The following is a 22,290-nucleotide window of genomic DNA, read 5'->3' as shown; positions in this document are numbered from 1 at the left end:
GTCTGAACTGTAAGCTGTACTGTCTGTTTAAAATGGGAAGGAAGCTGACCAAACACACACACACACACGCACTCATACACATCTCCAAGTTGTGTGCTGAGATTTCCATCTCTTCTAGGACGCACCCTTTAAAAACACATGGCCATAAACACACACCCACTCATACACAGACCCACACACTGTACCAAAAATATTCTGCTCCAGTGCAATCTAGAATTATGTCACACTGTTACTGCTTTGATTCTGATTTTAAAAGTAGCTAAAGCTTCAGTAGAATTAATGCTACTGTCGTCTAAAGCTTTTTAGTAATTTCGAAAAAGCAACTAAAATCCATTAACTGGGGTAAAAGTAGTGGTAGTGCAATTACTTCCACTCTGGTAAATAAACACATCTCAGCCTGAGATCGCTGCGTTCCCGTCAAGTTGTAAGCTGTGTTTAGTGGAAACCCATGGCCCAGGCCTGCCACGGTAAGACAAATAGTGATGATGAGAGAGTGTGCAGGCGCTGGAAATGCCGTAATTAACACATGGCCTCAATCACGCATCCTGAATACATTTTTACTCTCTGACTCACTTCTCCCCTGTCGGTCTGTCTCCCTTCAACCCAATCATTTTCCCATCGTGCCAGTCTCTGTCTGTCTGTCTCTCTACCTCTCTCTCACTTTCTCTCTCACACACACACACACACACACACACACACAAACGCACACACACACACACGTGCATCTATCATTCCGCCTCCACATACATACAGACAGACAGAATCTAACACAACAAGCTGAGTGGAACCACCCACACATTCAGCGAGCAGACACCTACATGTGCTCACACAGTGACACAATCTCTTGTACCCCCTGAATTTATACCGGGATCTTGTTAAAGCCATGGCAACCGCATCCCCCATCCACCAGCCTTCAATCCGTGTGTGTGTGTGTGAAACAGATGCAATCTACACTATTATATTGTCGGGGTTCGAGTTGGTGGCCTTGGTAACGGAGCTGAACGTCAAATCTGGGTCACATTTATTTGACACAAAACCAGAGATATTTTTCAAAGGTAGGAGGTTATAACTCTGGTTTGTTGTGTTCCATACACCCTGGCTTTCACCTTTCTTCAATCTCTTCAATTACAACACATTTTTGTTTTTTAATGAAGATTCACTTTGAGATCTAAAAATCTGAATTAATGAAAGGGGGCCTGTTGTAGAGCTATCAAAAAAGTTGCAAATGCTTCAAAGACAATCAGGTGGTAACTCGCTCAAACATAAATCTTTTAGCCGCCCCAAGGCCACTGGACCATTTCACCTCTCCTCTCTACTATACACACACACCTCAGCACCACCGACAAAACAAATAGACTTTGCACTACAACCTCACCTGCAATGTGCACTTCACCTAACGTACTTCCACGACCTCGAAAAAATTCCATTTGCACACACACTCATCCCCCATCAATCTCCTCGCCTCTCCGCCTCTACCCATAAACCTTTAACCTTAAGTCCAACTCCAAGTTGCCTTGAAGCTCTCTCCATCACCCCACCACCGCCTCACACACCAAACCCTCTTTATCTCCCCAGAGGATGTGGATCCTGCTCCAATTAAGCAAACATTCCTTACATGCTTTCAGGCGGCTTGAAAGTAGTTTAGTATTTTTTTTCTCCTCTCTCTTTAACTTTTATTTACATGCTCGACTGCCTTTGCTGATGCAAATTGTTCTGAGAGTGTTGGGGTGAATGATCACAGGTTTCGGGCCATTAACATGGGGCAAAGAAGTGGCTCAAAGACAAAATCATTAACTTAAGGATTTATGTACAGCAGAGCCAGAGTGTGGAAACTCATGTGGCCACAAAGGCCTTTGCATGCTTCTAGACATTGAGATAAATTATATGGAATGAGCAGTAGACCCTGGCCAACAGTGGTAACAGACACAGTCAGTGACTGAGTAGCTGTAGCACTTTTAGTGAGATTTTGTCCATAATGTAAAAATAAACAACAAGAATCAAACATCAATCAGCTTCTAAACTGTACATGAGCATATTGTGAAACTGAAACAAGATTATAATAAATCAGTGTATGAAGATCAGAACAGTTAAGAAATGCACACACCATGGATCTCTGTGGAATATCTAGCATAAATATTTCTATCTAACTTAATATAATTAAGTTAATAATATATGCTAGCGTAATATAAGGGAGATCGTCAATTGTTTCGCCATTTGCTAATGTAGAGAAAATATCAACAGATCAATTTATTGTATTAAGTAAACGCCACTTCAAATTTGTCGTATTTTTTATAGTCATTCACCTGTTTTGAAGATCTCGTAGCGCAGAGAGAAGCCTGCCCCCTGGTGGGCGTAGTCTGAGACAAATCTGATCTGGAGGGAGGGTCCAGATGAGATGATTGGTGCTGGGGCGATGTTGCTGCAGTGTCGACCCAGAACATCCGCATTCTCCGAAGTCCCGTCGCGGATCTCGATGAAGTCATATCTGGATACACAAAAAAAGGAGAAAGAAACAAAGAAACAGAGAAAGAGATTATTTCCTGTTAGAGAGATAGAAGGAGAGCGGTGGAGGGTATACACATAGGTACATAGTTATGGGGTTATTGCAACAAGCTAAGCTAAGGAAAAACAGACAGGTGTGGACCTATTTACCATCAGAGTTCAGCCTCAGGACAGACAAGCAAAGCATTAAGGAACACAACATTAAGAGACAAATAAATATATCTGCCACAGACTTGGCTCTCAGTCAAAGCATCCCCGCCTTACTTGTGCTCTTTCCCCTCAGCTGCATTCAATAAATTTAGCTCTTACAGCCCAGTTTCGCTCGGGATGACAAACTGAGATCCCTTTTACATCAGATTGAGGGGAGCAATCCCCAAATCATTGGATCTTGGATCACACAGCAAAGAAGTTGAGGGAGGGCTGTGTTGAGCAAGTGGCTGCAGTCTTAGGGTGAAGATGCAGGCAAATAGACAGCTGGACGGATTGTTTAATAAGAAGCGTAAAAATAGACAGAGAAGCTCATGAAAAAATAAAGAGACGAGGGCCTGGGGAGTGGAAAGGTGAGGACATTAGCAGCTTGGGAGGTGAGGTGGGGTTTAGAGAGAGAAATTAAGATAAATAAATGTGAAGACTACTTGCTTTTTAGCTTCCACATACTTGAGCTCTCAGCTCATTATGACCTCAGACTAGCCAACTGACCCTGAACCATAAAAGCAAATTCTTAACTGTCAGGTCACTCTGCGTGTGTGTGTGTGTGTGTGAGAGAGAGAGAGAGAGAGAGAGCCCACCTGGCTGATCCAGAATTAGCTCGCAGCCCTGTGTGCCATTCGTCTAACATTATTAGACACATGCAGCAGCACAGAGTCACAGACAGAGGCGACACACTCTTAACTGTCTGTGGTTTTATTTACCATTGACAAAATGTCATCACTGACAACAAATGTTAGTGTTGACATGTTTCCAGTCTGCTGTGCATTTCTACTTGTTCCTAGTATATGCAAAACATGACATTGTTGTTAGGTCAAACATAGGTCTCTATGCCCTTATAAAGACACAGAGTAAGAGAGAAAGGAGAGAATAAAAACCCCAGTGAAGTCCAGCGCGAGCCATGATGAGTGCAGTAAGTTGTTTGCCTGCTGAACTGATGCCTTATTTTAAAGTTAAGGAACCCTTGCATCTCAAGCAGTTGGTTCAAATGGCCTCTACACTTGTCCTGCATGTGTGGCAAAGTCATCTGCTACTTCAAGCGCTGTTTCTGGAGAATGTTTCAGTTCCTCTATTTACATGACAACATTTTTAGGCCTCAGACGAGTGAGTGATATCCAATGAAAACTGTCATTTACTATAAAACACATTCCTTACAGGCATTACCTCCAATAACTGATACCACAGCTTTGTTGATATGATTAAGAAAGGACCAGCCCTGACAGTGAACCACCAGGTTTTTAAGGTAATAATTTGTGGTTGTGACAATACTGTGAGGTGTGGAAAAGTCCATAATTTCAGTTTGTTACTATCTCAGCGCTTAAATACTGTTTTAGGTATTTTACTTAACTAATGTTCTTCCTAAAGAGGCAATCATATTAAAAGGTATCTGTACCTTTTCCACCATCTTTTTAAAAGCATATGATTTTGTTGGTGCTACGTGTGTGTATCTGCGCTTTCTGATAAATATGCATGTTGTTGTCTTTCAAGTTGCGCAACTGTGAATAACTGCCATGTAATTTTTGTTTCCATAATATTCTTCCCTGGTTCTCTCTCCTTCTCTCTCTACAGTGCTAACAAGTTTCTCTGCACCCCCCTTACTGTGATTCCCTGGGTAACTAACTACATCGCCGCAGGAGCCCTGCAGCTGCATTGAGGACACCCTCCCGACATACACACATACACACACACGCAAACACACTCTTCTCAATTAGTTCATATGACGAAGCCGATAAAAAAACAACAGGGCCGCTGTTGTCTCACTAATTACTGTGATGGGCTCTTTGATGCTGAAAAGGCATCACAGACGTCCCTGGGTTTTAGCCACTCTTAAACACAGCATCTTGCTAAAGTTCTAAACAGGAAACTGTTTTTTACTCCATAATAAACTAATAAAGTATTCGGTAAAGCTGAGAGGCACCAATCAGCACTAGGCTGTGTTTCTTGTTGGCATCTAAGCACTAAGAGTGCCTTTGTACTGCATCTTGGAATAAAACCTGGATTAAGTAGAGTCACTAAGCCTCTTTTTTTGGCAATCTCATTCCTGCAGTGTATTGATTCCTACACAGAGCATTCAAGCTAAGACTGCTGATGGAGGGATAATCCCAACCACATTAATCTGGGTCAGAATGGTACACGCACAGGTGACAGTCATAGTGTGAAAATGCTGCAATGAGCCTGTAATGTCACCACAACATTGTCAGCACCGTGCAAGCATTTTACAGATGACAATATGTGGGAAGTGGTCTGTTTCATTAAACTAAAAAATATATAAAATTACCATGTACTGTTTTGTGAAACTATAATGAAGCTGCTTTGGAAACTGTTTTGATTTGGCTTCAGAAAGGTATCTAGGTCCAGATTTCACTAAAGGATGCTGGTAGCAGTTATGGATGACTACACAGAATGTTGCAAATTTACTACACTTAACGGGAATTTTGAAGGAACTTAAAGGGGAAAGCTGATTTTAAAGCAGTACACCAATTTTACACATCAAGATCAGTTTGCTAGTCATGTTAAGCATCCTGTCATACAATGCCGTCTGTAGCTCTGGAGTAGCTTTGTCAAATCTGAGAACATTTCACAAGTGGCATTACTGAGTTAAAGTTAAAGCTTGTGTTTGAAGCTGAGGGTGTGGTGTTTTAAAGACGAGGTTGTTTGTCAGTGATAGAAGATCTAATGAAAGGTGGATTGTAGGAACTCTAGGATCCAGCGTTGTTGGCTAAACGTCAAGCTATGTCTGCCTCTGCTGCAGCATTTGTGCCTGTTCTTTCTGTCCATATGTCTCTCTTGAGCCCCTCAACTGTATGAAAACGCAATACTAAAATCGCTGGAGTCCTCTTTCACCAATTCACATTATATCTGTGCACCAACATTAAGGAGAACATATGTGAATTATTTAAAAATAGATGTTATTTCTAAAGCAATCCATATATTAACTTTGTCCTGTGATATTGGTACATTCTTACACTTGACTGCTAGCAGTTACAGTATGTGATGGTTGGGGCTGAATCTAACATGCACAAAAGTAGGCCTGAAGAGTACTTGTGCTAGTGAGTAAAGAAGCCATTGTCCCATTCTCTTATACATGTCTTCTTTGTAATCCTGCATTACAGAGGCGATCGTAAGGGTTTTGCGGCAAGCTCCCACGGTGAGCCTGTAAGAGCCACGGCTATCCTTAAGTATGCCTGCTTAGGGCTGTAACTGACACATGCTTAGGGAAAACACACACTCAAACACGTGCCAATAAACACGCACACACGGATATAGACAAACACAGGCATGTACACGACGCTGTATCGCCAACACCAAGGATAAAAGGCCCGCGAAAGAGCTGAGAGCCTAATTAGGTTTTAATTGATTTTGGAGTGGGTCTCTATCCTTCTCTCTCCTCGTCTCTCTCTTTCTGTCTCGCTCTCTCCTGTCGTGGATTAACGTCAGTGACTGAGTGTTCCTCAGATGTGATTATTGACCTGTTCACTCAGCCTCTCCCCAGGCTCTGATGAATACATGCATGAGGGCCAGACGTGTGATAGCCAACTGTCTGTGTCTCTCGAACGCACACTTGAGCGCATTCCACGACATTGCGCACACGCACATACATCGTTTGCACATGGGCTCACACACAAGCCTGCACCCATGCATTAGCATCGCGAACCACTCACAAGCACATTGAAGCATTCACGCAGCCCCCCATCCAGATCCAGATTCCATTAGGAGTTGTTTTGATCCAAACCCCGCCTATGTCTGACACCACTTATTCCCCATTCCCAGCTTTCTGTCTGTCTGACAGTCTGTCTGGGTCTGCATGACCGGCCCTGTGTTTAGGGAGCCATTATGGGCACCATTTTCAACCCTCCCCCCCCCTCCCCCCACGAGGATAGCTGGAGCAGAGGAAGAGGGGTTAAGGAAACTAAAAACCCTTAAGGGCCAGTAATTCTGCACCAGTCCAGACATGTCTTCTCTTCCTCTGCGCTCATATATCACTCCGCCCCTCTGCCAAAACAACTAATTGGCTTTCACACCTTTGGTGTTTGTCCGTGACAAGGGACATTTCCTGCAGGCATTGGGACCTACAAAAAAAATATTTTCAGTATGCATGCACTAGATGTATGTATATTTATAGGCATTCAACTAGCATTTTGTGGCCTTGAGGGCTCCACTAGTGGTCATTCCCCTTGCTATCAACACCAGTCAGTTTGGTCATCTTACTCTGTGGATAACCAATAGTCATATTACAAACCCTGCTGCTACCTTCTTCTCTTATCTTTTGTGAAATCAGAGAAGGGTTTCTCATACTTAGCGAAAGAACTTGGAATATTGTGTTTCATTTAGTTTAATCTAAATGCCTACATAAATACATAAAGCATTCAGTGGGAGCAGAAAAATTACACAAAAGATTAACACATAATTGGTTGTGGGTGCGTCACGGTCGTCTGATTTATTTTGTTTGTGCTGATAAAAGAGCAACAGCTGTTCAAGAATATCAGCAAACCAAAGTTGGCTGTACTCAGACACTTGAGGCCTTCAGCTGAAATGATTTTCCTCTCTCTGGTCCATTGTGTTTTTTTCTCCCCCGTTTTCCACTCTCTGCAGAGAAACCCACAAGATCCCGATCCGATAAACAATGACGACCCTCCTGTCACTTCTGTCTTCTCCCTATTGATGATGTACAGAAGCAAAAATTAAGTAAGGCGGAGGGTGTACAGTAGCCACACACCTACATGCACAAGCATCTACAGACACACACACTCCCACCAACTCCTCCCGCCCTCGATGGGGACTCTAATAAACCATAAGTGCCTCTGAAATATTAACTAGATGCTGCGAGCGAAATCCCTGCAGATCCACAGGGCCTGCCATCTTCAATCTAGCCCCAACACAAATAGCACTCCCCTTCTTCATCTCCTCAAGCCTCACCTCCCTCTTCTGCTGTCCATCACAGATTCATACTTACAGATGACTGGGGCCAAACCGCTGACCACATGCAGTCTCGTTCTCGGCCCCAGACCTTCTAGTGCTGCATCGATCTGAAACATCAGACTATAACTGCTGTCTGAGCTGAAGCCGTGACCCTGCTGACCCTGCTGGATGCATTTTAATCGACCTCTATCAACATATATTTGCGACGGAGATTTTCATCTGGACTGAACAGCTTCACAGAGAGAGGCCTGGGACACCAGTGCTGCACGAGGCTAAATTAATAGTTTTGATGCATTGCTCATATGTGAATGTCTATGTAGTGGGCGAGAGCAATCGATCAAAGAAAGCATTTGAAATGGTTGATAATACTGGTTTCTACATTTAATCATACCTGTTACTTATTACATCATCATTATAGCACTGGCAACTGTAATAGCCATGACCGCTGGACGCTGATGACCATGATCTTGGCCTAAACGCCGGCCAAGTGCCAGATATTGACAAATCAGAATCTCATTCTCCTTTCATTCTTAACCACAACCCTCCTCCTCCTCTTCATCTCCTTCCCTCTCTTCCTCCAGCTATTGCTGATCATCTATCGATTTCCCATTACAAGTGGAATACAGACATTGATCCCACACCTCTCTGCCCCCCCTTGGGTATTAGTAAGAGGGTGATATCATGCATACACACACACACACACACACTCTTGCAAACACAGGAGAGTTGTTGTTATGTGTTTCCCTCACTGTGAGCATGCATGTCACAGGCCAAGGGGATTTACAGCTTTGTGTGTATGTGTGTAATGTTATAAAGTTATATCATCAAATCTTCCCACCTCAGGCTGCATTCAATAACAACTAACCAAATAAAAGTGAGAAAATAAAAACCACAGAGGTGGAAGAAATGGATCTTCCTGAATGACTACCGTTTTACGGCATATGTATGTGTGTGTGTTTGTGTGTGTGTGTTTATGTGCAAGTCAAGTGTGTAAAAATGAAACACTTCTTCCTCGGGCCAGAGGAGAGGGAGAACAAAGGGAGGAAAGAGATAGATCAAGAAAGGGACGGAGGAAGATGAAGCGAAAGAGAAAGAGAGCCGGTGAAAAACAGAAAAAGAGAGGGAGGGAGGGAGAATCACCTCTCTCTCTCTCTCTCTCTCTCCCCCCTCTTCAGCTCCTGGTATATCACTAGGTAGCATCCTGGGGCTTGGTGATGGCAGATTGCATTAGAGATATGGGCCTGATATTTCATCTAGCCTTTATTACATTTAGTTCACATCAATCGGCTGGCAACCTGGAGGTAAGAGCTATTTGGCACACAGCCGGACTCCCCCTGAAATGAAATCCTGAATTAAAGTGCCACCTCAGACACGGAGCGCCTGCATAAGGCTGCAGATTTGATTGCTGCAGTAGAGCCGTGGTTTGGCTGCTTTACATCGTCCGAATACTGACAGTTTGAACCCACTGAGGGAAAATCACCAGCTGGCCAGGGATATTAGCCAGAGTTCAGACCCCTTGCCTGGGCTGACCAAGCACTTTTCTCAGTTTTATAAGGCCCTAAAGTGCCCAAGGGGGGATATGATGGCCGATGAGCACTCTTACACCGACAGGTTGCATATTTAAGTGTGTACGTGCATGTGTTTTTAAACAAATCACATGGCCTTTTACAATCTTTGTAACCGTGTTGTAGTCTTATTTTTTTCTGATTCCATGATCAGCAGTCTAGACCACATAGCTCGGCGTCTTTCAGGTAACACACAGCTCTGGTTTTCTCTCCCGTCGTCTCTGTAATCCCAGCTGTCACACAGATTTCCAGCCTTGACCAAGATGGTGAGCCCTCCACCTCTGCAGCCCTCCGGCTCCCCTCGCCCTAACCTTACAGAGTACCGTGAAAACATGCAAAAATCTACTCTGCTCACTCACACTGCCATGCCTAATCATACAGGCAAAAAAAGGGCAGCTACCAGTAACAGTGCTACAGGGCTCGGATCAATCCGGGGAAAAAAGCATAGCACAGGACGGAGAGAGGAGCAATATCGAGCCGTGCTTTAGCTTTTCCACTTATTTCTGCTGCTATTTCTGTGCCCCAAAGGGAAATGCATCCTCCATGAAACACAGAAGGGCAAGCACATTAGTGTTAGAGGTTATGCATAAATAAATGTTGGCGTGATCCCCTATTTTTCTAATGGGCCTTTATAATAGGGGTTATCACTGGGATGCTGGATGGATAGATGGATGGAATAGGGAAAGGGGAAGTGGAGCGGCTAGTCTTACAAACTAACACTCTTGCAGAGTTACTCACATGTAGACAATTTTTCCCACCCACGCTCCCTGACTCTCTTTCTCTCTTTCACACACACACACACACACACATATATATATACAGGATGAAGGGAGATTGAGTGGGAGTGTATGTTAGAGGGCAGGCCAAGGCCTCAGTCCCTCCAGGCAAGCGTAAAAAAAAAATCCATCCCAATAAAACCCTCTGCGGATTGAAGAAAAGAGGAGGCATTTCAGTATTTTCTTCCTCTTCCCTCGGCCTCCTCTTGCCCTGTACGCCTTGGGCTGTGAGAAACTGCTTGACACACTGCTTATCAACAGCTGAGCCATTCCTCTCTCTATACCACTACAGCAGGGAAGTCCAGTGTGCTAGTGTTGACACTGTGACACCGGTGTAAAGGCGTTATTACTGAGAAACATATTGCAAGGGAGATAATTATGCAACATTTTGCCTTTGACAAAAGCGTCAGAATCCTGGAGACACAAAGCCGAGACATCAAAATAACATTTCCAGTTCACAGCGACGTGACACAACCGTGTGAATAGAGCCGACAATCATTAGAAAAGCCTTTTACCAAAGCAGCCATTGATGTCCTCATGAACATTACATTTCTCTCCTGGCCAGACAAAGTGCTTTGTCAGTGAACAATACAAAAACACCCATCTAGTATTAGTAATTATTTAATTTGCAGAGAGAATGGCGGGCTGGAGCAAGGAAAGGAGAAATAAACGCTTATAATTGCAGAGACTACACTGATAAATCGTGCCTGCATTCAGTTTAAACACACCAAATGGATAATGAAAGTCTCAAAATGGGTGAATTGTATAACATTCGCCCTGACTAAGATGTATAAAAGTGGATTAAACAGTGGTGACTGTGACTTCTTCCTGCTTCCTCTGAGGTAGAAGAAAATAGAAGACCATATGATTTAGATTATTCATGTCTCTGAGAAAGGAAACTGACCAATGCAGTCATATCCAGACAAACAGCTGGGCCTCATTCTCTTCTTCTTCTTCTTCTCCTTCTTCCCTTCCCTGTGTTCTCTCTCTCTGCCCCACTCCTCTTTCATCCTATCCTGTCTTTCTCCCATACTATCTGCCCTCCGTATCCAAACAGACATACAGGTTTTTAAATGTTGCTTGGCATTTACTTATCAGATGGAGGGGGATTACAGCCGGACAGTCCTGATAATGTCAGATAGGTATGCAGACACATACACAGAAAGGATTCTTAAAATGTGTCTAAACTTTCTGATTGCGGATTATAAATCTGTGTGTTGTCCTTCAGCATGTAAAAAACTTCAATTATCTGGTGCCAAGCAGATTATAAGAAAAATATTTTTATTTTTGTCCTAACCAGTGAAAGACACACATGGACTAATTATTGAGTCATGTGAATCATTCTTTCCATTCTGTCCTTCAGTTTGTATTCACCACCATGCTAATGAGACGTGGAAACTAAAATGAGCAACATTTACTGCTCTCTGAACTGTTGAGGTCATGTGCAGCTGACGTGCCCTTGAGCAAGGAATTCAACCCAGTAATTGCCCCAGAGAATATAATACTGAAGGTCCGCGGTTGCACTGGGCAGCATTGAGGACATAATGTGTGAATGCGAAAAAAGGACGGTGCTATAAAAGAGTTTATGTGCTCAGCATTCTGTCAACAAATAATAATTTCACAAAAAGAAAAACAAAGTGCACTTAATGGTCTGCATTTTGCGGAAAGCTTGTATCTACAATTAAAATTTCCTTTGCGACCAACCTGTTGTGGTCAAAATGTGGAAAATGTTTCAACAAGTTGGGATCAAGCCAAACCACTGGCAGTCAATTATAATAATATGTAAAAATCTTTAACAGGAAATTACTTATGTGAATTGCAAATGGTTTTGCAGCATACTAATGAAAATGTCAGCATAAATCATAATTCAGCCAGAATAAAAATAGACCCTGAAGGCTTATTGGTCAAAGCAATTTTTCTGATTGAGCGTTTTACAGACGTCACTATTATTACACGCTTTCGTCTCCGCCCTCTCCCGTAGGCCCCCATTCTCCCGTTTGTCCCCACCCAATCTTACTTGCAGTCGAGCCTCTCGATCTCAAAGTGTGGGTTGAAGTTGAGGACAATGCGCTGTGAGGGCTCCGGTGCCGTGATGATCCAGTGACAGTTCTGGTGAGGCGGGTACTCCAGAGGATAACCGGGGGAGGTGATGTAACCCGCCTCGCTGGCATCGAAGATGCCTCCGCACTCTGACACTGCAATAGAGACAGAGAGAGAAAGACAGAAGGGTGGGGTACAGCGAGACGTAACAGTTATTGATTGTACAAAAGACAAAATACAGGAATGATTCAGTATATTAAGTTGTTTTTTTAATGCATTTCTACATCTGTCACTTGCATGGCAGGACATAAATCCCGAGTAAATGGTACACTCCCTGTGAACAGTGACTCAGAAGACGTGCCTTCTTTTACCTTGTTTCTCTGTATAAAGATGTGACGAGCAACAAATGAACAGTAAAACAAAGAAAGCAATTTAGGCCGTCAGTTAGGAGGAAATTGGAAAAACTTCTCCATTGTGGATTCTCAATGCGAGCGGGACCACATGGGTAAGCTATTAAAACAATAAAAGATCATCACTGCCACATTTGGTGAGCACACACAAACACACACAAACACACACACACACACACACACACACACATACACGCAGGGAAAGACTCTTTTTCACCCTCTTCCACACCCAGGCTCTTATCTCTCTAGTTCCCCCGCTGGGAGCGTTCTCCAAGTGTAATTGTTGCTCCAGCAAGCCAATCTGCAAACATTAGGACACATTCCCTGATCCTATCACGCTCTCCCAGGAACAATAGCCTGCCAATGGCATTGCTCGGCAGGCTTAGACAGGAAGTGACACACAGACGGCCTGTCTAGCGGGGGGTCACCCCGACTCTGTAATGAGAAGCTACCGCGTCAACAAAGGCCCTATTCTCTGCTTACGCCCTGACAGCTACCGCAGCTCTCACGCTTTGCGTTATCTCCCATAAACACACTAAACACATAAACTCACATGGACATACAAAAGGAACATGTATATGGGTATTCTTCATGCACACACACACACACACACACACACACACACACCCACCCACCCAATGGGACATCACACACACAAGCACACATACAGCACTGTGCACAATGGTTCTTTTATTACTCCTGCATTGCAATAGATTCAGAGTATTATTATTCTTTACGGAGGCAAAGGCGAAACGTGTTCTCCATGACAACAGCGGGAGGTGGTTTAGCTACCTACATCTGTCTGAGTGTATGTATGTGTGTGTGGTTGCTGATGTACCAGGGGCATCTCTAAATGTAATGAAATTTGTAATATTGAACACAAAGAGGGACAAATGTTTTCTTGATATTGCAGCTGACGTATGAGAAAAACACAATACAGTGGAAGGAAAACAGCTATATCGGGCAACAAACTAATGCTTATGGTGTACTGCCACTAACAATGCACTACCAAATGGTTGACTTAACCACTCAGCCGCTGAGCTGCATCTATTCTTGACATAAATGGGTTGATAGTCTCGCCTGTTTCTTTCAAATTTCTGTGAAAGCATCAATAAAGGAAGCGGGAAAGAAAAAAAACACAGCAGCAAAGGCTTGAAGTGTAATAGACCCTTCAAGTGATGACATTTCCACCGCCTATTGTGCTTAAAAGGCACACTTAAGATTCTCTGACATTTGATAGAGCTGCGATGGCTTCCTTACTTTGTTACTGGAGAGGAGCGATGCCCACGCTCCCACACCAGGCACACGTAGCTGCCGGTGATTTCATATGAGTCCAGCCGCCCACATGCACACATACAGCCACACATACGAGCTGTTACACGGCTGTACAACACACACACACACACACACAAGTTCAGCCACATGTGCACACATGAAGGCACTCGCACGTACAGGGATGCATGCTTCAACACACTCCCATGATTTTATGCACATGCACACACACACACACACACACACACACAGCCGCTGCTCCATGTTCAAACGGCCACCCACGCACTCACACATCCAAATACATACAGAGGGCCTGTCAATCACGAGGCCCAACAGAAGTGTAAAAAAATAGCTAACTGAAAAATTTCAAAAAGATAGCACGGATGGCAAAGAATGACAGAGACAGACAGAAAGCCACACGCACACAGACATCTCTTTATCTGCTTTAGCTGTGCAGACAGAGAGTCATTGTTGGGAAGCCTATGGAGGGAATGGTGTGCAAGAGGCTATCAGCACGCAGAGCCCCGGCAGATTAAGCCGTTTGGGGAGAATCCCGCAGCCTCGACACTTTTTCCCTGAGCTGCCCATTCAATGGCCTCCAAGGCGGATGAGGAGGGGTGGAGGTGAGAGTAGGGAAGATGGGGGGAAAGGATTACAGTGGAAAATAAAACAGAAAAAGGTGAAGGAGAGGAGGGGAGAGAGGATGAAAGCAGAGGGAAGTGGAGAGGGAGAGTAGAAAGGGTGGATTGGAAAGGAGGAGACAGTGAGGCGATGTATAAAAGATGGATTGAAGAAGAAGGGGGGTCGGAAGGGGAGGAGGGTGAAGGCATTGGGTGGGGTTGATGTACGATGGGCGGATGCGAGGACATTGGTGGGAGAAGAGAGGACGAGTGACAGGTGGAGAGACAGAGGGGGGGAGGTGGCAAAAGGTGATGAGGAAGGAGAAATACACAGAGTAAGGAAGGGAGAGAGTGAGAGAAGAGATGGAGCGGAGGGACCGTGTGTGTGTGTGTGTGTGTGTGTGTGTGTGTGTGTGTGTGTGTGTGTGTGTGTCTGTGTGTGTTCTGCGCAGAGAGCCTGACGAGCCTCATTAAGACATGCCTGCTATCCAGCAGCTCCCTGTAGACACTGACCCCACTGGGAAACCTCTGCCAGTCAGAGTCAGCACACACACACACACACTCACACTGGTAGCATGTGAGTGTGTGTGTGTGTGTGTGTTTGTGTTGGTGGGCGTTTGTTTGCAGCTGCTAAGAAAACAACATAGAATGATGCGGCAGCAGCAATATATCTGTACTAAATGAACTGCTGTGAGAAGATTTTTTGATTATGATAACAGATATGTGTATTTCTTCTTTAATTGCTTGAACGTCCATGGCAATTAGTTAGCACAAAATATGTATGTGTGTGTGTGTGTGTGTGTGTGTGTGTGTGTGTGTGTGTGTGTTTGTGTGTGTGTGTGTTTCACTGTCAAGCAGAATGTTTTGGTGAGAACAGAACTTGTGGTGTTGGATGAGTAACACAGGGGAAGCACTCAGGAGCTGCCAGCAAGCTTTATGAATTACACTGTCTCTTCTACTAGAGGAGCCAATCTGTCTACACACACACACACACACACACACACACACACACACACAAGTTTCACATTTGTTTCTACAGTGCAGGGACCAAGACCCTATTACATGAGAACAATGTCTACTACTATGCGTGTGTGTGTGTGTATTTGCAGAAGCGCGTTTTTCATCATTATTCTGACTGAAACGCTGCAGAAATACTAAAATGTGTGTATGCATGTAAAATCACTCTCCCCTGTGTGTGTGTGTGTGCATTTTGTAGTCACTCCAGGTCAAGTCAAACTCACTGATGTCTTGTTAGCCCCTGTTAGTGCCTTTATCTTTATTATCTGGGAAAATATGCATATGTCTGCATGTCTTAGCTCACATTCTGTGGTGTGTGTGTGTGTGTGTGTGTGTGTGTGTGTGCGTGTACCCACGCTCTCATTTCTATTAGCTGCCTTATCAGGGAAGTATGGCGTCACGCTCTGGGATAAGCTGCGAGTGTGAGGAGAGGAGCTGATAAATCCCTCCATCATTCCTAGTGTCTCTCGCCCCTCCCTCCCTCGCTCGCTCCCCCCCACCTTAATTAAAAAGTGCTATCACCCCGGAGTGAGGGAATGAGAGGGGAGACTGGGCAGCACTCATCCATTCAGTCAAGAGCAGGGGTTGTCTCTCCGACTGCTTTTAATCTCACCCATTCCACACTAGACTGGACCCAAGGAGAGGGAGAGGATGAGGAGGAAGGGAGATTTACTTTCATTGCCCTGTGCTTTAAGACCTTTATGCTGAGGTGGAATGACAGTGCTTGCTTTGGGAAAAAGAGGCAGTGAGTGTGTGTGAGAATTAAAAATTCACGTGAATGAATAACTGACATACAGTTATCAAGATGCCACTTTCAAAGCTTTCCTGGAGTCATCGTTTTGCTTTCTGTACTTGCTGAATTCACTTGTGATCATGGGCGTAGGTTCAGTTTCAGTCCCGTTATGCAAAAAGAAAAAATGAATGGTAATCTAACATGTATAACATTATAAATAAAATCATATTTTGACCCTCACCCTCTTGCTTGTGAGCTAAAAGAGTTTCACCGCTTACTCATTGCACACTCATACCATCCATCCATCCATCGTCAACCGCTTATCCTGTGTACAGGGTCGCGGGGTGCACACTCATACTCATTGTTTAATTTACTTGATGCACTGAGGCCACTTTAAGGTGACGAAATTAGTTTCTGCATTTCCCATGATTGTGAGCCATATAATTTGCGACAATTTAAAAAGAAGTCCTTCCACTTAGAAAGACTGACATAATAACATGTACTGCTGTTCTATATAGGTTCAACATCTTCTGCAGCTAGTAATCTACTAGAATAAACAAAAAGTAACCAAAACACAGCAACAAGCAACTATCAGCCCAGAAGAGCAGCATACGCAGACAAAAGCTTTTTGTTTAACAGTGTTAAATGTGTTTAAGAAGGGATTTTTTTTCTTTTAAAAAATAACAAAAGCTACATCAAAGGCAGATAATATCCCCAAATCCTCTTTTCCTTTCTCTCTGTTTCCTTTTTCTTTTCTCTTTCTACTGCTCCCTCCCTAACAGGATAAGTGCCCCATGCTAATCAGCTAAATGCACAGTGCCGGCCATCGTGATCAATGGTTCAATGGATCAATCGAGTAAACAGATGGTTGCTGGTGCCTGCAGGGGGTAATGGTGTGGGCCTAATCCTAAACACTACCTGACTACAGTATCATGTCTCTTTCTCCCTTGGTGCACTCTTTTGTCTCTGTGCGGGAGCATCAAACCTGCACCGCCGAAGCACTTTTCACAAAAGATTTCCCTGTCTAAAGAGTGGAAATAGCAGCGCCTACATCAGCAAGAGGGAGCTGTGAAGAATTGAGCTTCGCCGCAAGAGTCTTGGTGATTTGTTGCCACCCTCGACCCCCCCACCTTAGAGAATGTTACCTTTCAGTGGAACTGACTGCTTAAAAAACCCTTTCTGGGAGAATTGCAGTTCTTCTAAAAGCACACCCTTAGTACCCTCTCCTCTTTAACCCCGCTTGTGAATTACAGTGAATTTAAAATGCCTTTCCTCTTGACAATACTAACCCCCTCCCAGCTACCACCTAAACCCATCCCTGAGCACCCATTAAGACCCCCCTGTGCGGCTAATGCAGCAGATTGAATAACCCTGCACTGTTTTATTTATTAGGATCTTGTTTTTAATTTCACCCCAAGTGTGGTGGGCTGTTCCAGGGCTACACGCGAGCCTGTGACTCTCATACCTGAATGGTATTGAACGGGCCACTCAGTTTGTCTTTGGCTATGAATGCTAATAGGTGACCTTGTTTTTGCAGCTGATACCTCTGAGGCTGGGGCAGATTAAAACAGGGAGAAATGCAAAGAATTGAAGGGCGGGTGTTAGACGAGAGGAGAGAAAAGGCAACGGCGTAAGAGAATAAACCAAACAGAGAAGAGCAATAAATATCAACAAAGACGATAAAAATTATAACGTCCATTCAGCCGGAGCAAACATTTGGAAAAGAAATTATTAAAGGAGTAGAAATCCAACTCTGGATGTAGTCGATACCATAGGTGGAGAGGATGCACAGCCGCCCACTCAATAAACATGCAAATGAGCTGCTTAATGGCTTGAATATTAATGCTTGGAAAGGAGTAATTGATGTACATGTCACTGAGTCAAACTATTGTGATTACAGTACAAGTGGAGTGGAAGTATCTCTGCTTAAAAGATAAAGACAGCTGCAACTAGGTCTTGTGACATGAAAAAGGACCTGTCCTATTCCACATGATGCGCCCATCAGAGCATAACAGGCCACAACTGGAAATGTCCAGGCACCGAAACATCGTTCATGGATCATTTATCTTCAGACCATGTAAGATTTTTGTACTTACAGAGGCTTCTGGCAGAGATGCCTCAGGCGTGCATCATTTTGTTTCAAATCATTATATTTTAAGGGAACCCCTTTTGCTACTAGAAGTGTATCAAGTTGCTAAAACTAGTCTCTCATCAAACGCAGGAACTCTTTGGAAACCTTTAATATGACTCCACTGTGCTTGACTTTCACAAGAGCATCATTTTGTAACAGAGTGTCTGTTTCTTTTACACTCTGGCTGTGATTTTACCCCTTTACTTTAGCAGTGTCACCTCAGGTGATAATGTCACTTCATAACCCCTTAATATGATCTATTCCCTCTAAGTCCAGGGTCACGTTTACTCTGTGACCCCTGCACACTTTGATGTTGCCCTTTCCTCTCACTCTCTGCTTGATGCACAACCGCCCACCAGTCTCTCCTCCAAGTCTTCCTCTTCCTCGTTCCCTTCTGTTCCTTCCTTCACGTTATGGCCTTGTGGCTCACTTTTCTGTGCCTTGGGTAGCTTTGCATCTGCATTCCATCATTGTCTTCCTGTCCCCTCACATCTCTCTCCCTGTCTCTGCTGAACCTTCTTTCTCTCCCCTGACTCTGGGAACCTCCTTGTTCTGTCTCTATTCTGTTCTCTTTCAGTCTCTCTGTCCTCTGGCATCTGTGTGTAATGCGGCTCTTGAGGGGAGCATGGAGGCAGGGACATGTGGTGCACTGTCTTGGAGAGAGAGATGGGGGGGGGGGGCTTCTTGCTTGCCTGATGGCTGCCAAGAGGCCCACATCTGTCTCTGATCAATGGCTACACAGGCAGCTAGTGAAGCGCACACACACATTCTGAGGGATGGCTGGGGTGACTGTCCTATTTAAAACAAGTAGCCTAAACACGAGGAAGAGCCCATACGAAGTGAACAGAGCTTGGCTTCCTTTTGAGGCAGACCAGCGGGTGGTGTTGTAAAGGTTCAACAGTCATCATAGGATCATGAACAGCTCATCACCCACCTACTCCTGGGTGAAAAGGAACCACAGCACTCCAGCTGAATTTAGACAACTATATAAATAATATATTTGTACACAGATAGGTGACAATTTAAAGGAAAAAACAACATGAAGTGTCCTAGTATGGAGTCATGCCACCATGAGCTCCAGTGTTCCCTGCCTGTGGAACTCTACTGGAGGGACGAACACCAAGATATTCCCTCATATTCATACACAACCTTTATTTAATCAGGTAATTTCATCAAGACAGACCAGAGTACAGCTGACAGAAAGATGAACAAACACAGCCAGGCATAAACAGACATATAACATCAGAAAGGGTCACAGACATCAGTAAATAGATTTGAAGATTGAAGTTTATATGATTTGGTCTTATGGAGATGGTGTAGAGCGTTGGTCCAAAAACACTGTGAAACTGGGTTTAATTCTGGTGATTGTAGAGGCCATAGCATTTCATTCATGACAAATGACATTAATGGGGGGAAATATATATATATATATATGTCATAAAGTAAGATGTGTGAATATGCAGGATTAAGTACTACAGACACAGAACATACAGAAACATATATACTATTGTCATTTTTTCCTGCTCAAAAATTCCACCTGGCGACAGACGGCGAGAACATCTACATGGAATATAAAACTGTGACACGCGGAGTTAAACCACCGTAAAAGCAACAAGAACGCTAGAATAGGTGAGTGCCTTACAAGGATGAGTGAGCGAGAGGCCATGTGTCATCCCACCAGTGGTGTCACTTATCTGCATGGTAAGCCCCAGCATACAGCCCTTTTCCCACCAGCACTTCCAAACCCGTCTACACCCTGCACATTTCTGGTGACATAATGAAGCAACAACTAATGAATTACTCGTTATTTGTATTATTTGATCGTTTATGCATGACACCAGATGGAACACGGCGCTCCCCGATGCTAAATCCACATTTAATGAGGCTTCTAAATAAATTTGGCGCTGTTTCGTGCTTGAGCTTTGCTCTCTCAGTAGTACATCAAACATAGACTAATTTGCCACAGCGCCGTTTCCGAACTTAACGGCAAAAATTAGCCCTGCTTTAGTGCCTTAAAGCAAGGCTCTGAATCTCCACCAGCTGCATGGCTGCTATTGTGCGGATAATCCTGCACTATAATCTCCCAGTTTATTGTCATCTGATTGCTGAGAGTGCACGGAGGTGACGGTGCGCCGCCGCCTGGAGCTGCCGTCGCTCAGCCACCAGCAGCCCTGCCTTCACCCCACACAGACAAGCCCAAGGAGCACGAGGAGATAATAAAGGAGAGACTGCGGTGGCTGATGAAGATAATGATTATAATGGCCATGATTACAGTCCTATTAGTCAAACCCTACAATGACAGTATAGTTTTTACGCACGGTTTCTTGGACACCAGCGAATTTGTAAAATAGCAGGTTATAGCCAAGCCTACGCCTAAAACCTCTTTTCATCCTGATGTGAAAAAGCATTTTAATCAGGCACGGGTTTGTTTATTTCCCTTGATGAATAATTAAATCAAAGAAAAACAACGGGAAACTCGGGGTAAAGAATGTGTTTGAATTTTCAAAAGCTTCATGCATATAATCAGCTCATTCACAGTCCAGTGAGCTGACGGGAGGTTCTGTCCTGCTCTCAGTCTAGCTGGGACAGATAACTGTTTCCAGTCTTCTTAATATTTAATGAAAGCATCTAAGTTCTTTAGTTTTATGTGTGTAACAGCTGGCTTGGCACAGAGCTGAATTAGTCACTGACTTAAATTTAAAAAGTCATCATGGTTCCTGAAACACACACAGGCCTATATAGACTATTCAGATATATATAGACCCCATATTTACCATAAAGGAAAAAATACAAGAGACACATGAATGTGTTCATCATGCCATGCACCTGTGTATTAAAATTATATGAAACGCATGACCAGGAGCTATTGAAAAACGGTAAATTAACTGTAATGTAGCCTATAGACCCATCAGACTAAACTAAATGTGATGCTCAGACTACATTCAGCTTCTGTGATTTAGAATATTATTTCTTTTCCATTGGTTAAGACAGAACGTGCGTGCGTCAAAATGAAAGAAGTAACTAAAACTCACCTTCTTCTCCTTTGACTCTCAATGCCAGATGACACATTGCCATTAAAAATCCAATCAACGATGACACAAAATCCATCTTGGATGACGCAGAAACGTGGAGAGCTTTTAACTTTCTAATGTTTCCACCTCGTAGAGTATAAATTTTGCTTTTCCTCCAAAAAATCCACACCCCTGTTGGACCAAAAACGCTGGCAGCAGTCAAACCTAGACCACTTCAGTAATAATCTCACGGCGTTTATTAAACCATGGTGGTGAGAACTATGTGCCAACTACATGTCATTGAAAAAAGATTTTTTATTTGCGCAGCCCTTTGCCTTTTAAGTCTGTCCATTCGGCGGAGCGCTGTCACTAAACCGTATCCAAAAAATAGTGGATAAACAAACTCCTTGATTAATACTGCGTGCGCTCCGCGGCTGGGAGGCTTCGGGCGATCTTTGCGCTCCAGAGAATCTGGACAGGGGCTCCAGGGTGCGTCAAGTTCCGACTGAGAAGCTTCCAGTGGCCGTATCTCCCTCTCTGCGTCCCCGCGTATTTTGCGCACACGAGGGTTTGTTCTCCTGTCGGGGCTTGGGAGTAGCAAGCTAAAGTCCAAAGTAACCACTCTCAAAGCCCTGGACGCCTCAGTCCGAGTGTCAGAAGCTGCTGTTTAATGCTGCGCAAAAGTCACAGAATAATAAATAATAAACTCTTTTGCGCCCTTGCTTCCCAAAAAGACCGTTTATGTCATGCTACCTCATGTGGCACCGCTCTCTCCCGTGGGTCTCTCTCTCTGGTCGCGGCTCCGTACAGCCTGAGCTCCGCTCCGATACCGGCGTGTGCCCTGTGTACACGTCTGGGAAGTGTGTGTAGAGTGTGTGCGTGAGTGATCGCGCTTTTGAACTGAGCAGCTATCGCGTTACAGTCACGGCGCCTCGGCTCCGCCCCCTCCCGTCAGTCGCTGATCATAGGGAGGGAGAGAGAACGCACGTGCACGCGCCCAACGCTCTCTCTCTCTCTCTCTCACACACACACACGGACATACGTACTCACACAGACAGACGCACCCCCTTCAGAAGATAGCCTACC

The 22,290-nt window shown here is 44.2% G+C and overlaps 1 protein-coding gene across 2 annotated transcripts in view; it reads right to left on the bottom strand.

Annotated features, from left to right (window-relative positions):
• Positions 1 to 22,080, bottom strand: part of nrp2a (neuropilin 2a) — a 60,498-nt gene extending 38,418 nt beyond the window's left edge. For both annotated transcript variants that reach the window (XM_038718952.1, XM_038718957.1), the window contains exons 1-3: positions 21,226 to 22,080; positions 11,988 to 12,165; positions 2,304 to 2,485 (exon numbers count right to left, since the gene is read on the bottom strand). In XM_038718952.1, the coding sequence (XP_038574880.1) occupies positions 2,304 to 2,485; positions 11,988 to 12,165; positions 21,226 to 21,301 (436 nt within the window). In that variant the 5' untranslated portion in view covers positions 21,302 to 22,080. The remainder of the gene's footprint in view (positions 1 to 2,303; positions 2,486 to 11,987; positions 12,166 to 21,225) is intronic.
• Between the last annotated feature and the right edge of the window lie 210 nt (positions 22,081 to 22,290).

This window comes from Micropterus salmoides, unplaced genomic scaffold (assembly GCF_014851395.1).
Source record: "Micropterus salmoides isolate LMB-PRFRI ecotype aquatic unplaced genomic scaffold, ASM1485139v1 Ms_hic_scaffold_1, whole genome shotgun sequence".
NCBI lineage: Eukaryota > Metazoa > Chordata > Actinopteri > Centrarchiformes > Centrarchidae > Micropterus > Micropterus salmoides.
This window is presented reverse-complemented; position numbering and strand designations above follow the sequence as displayed.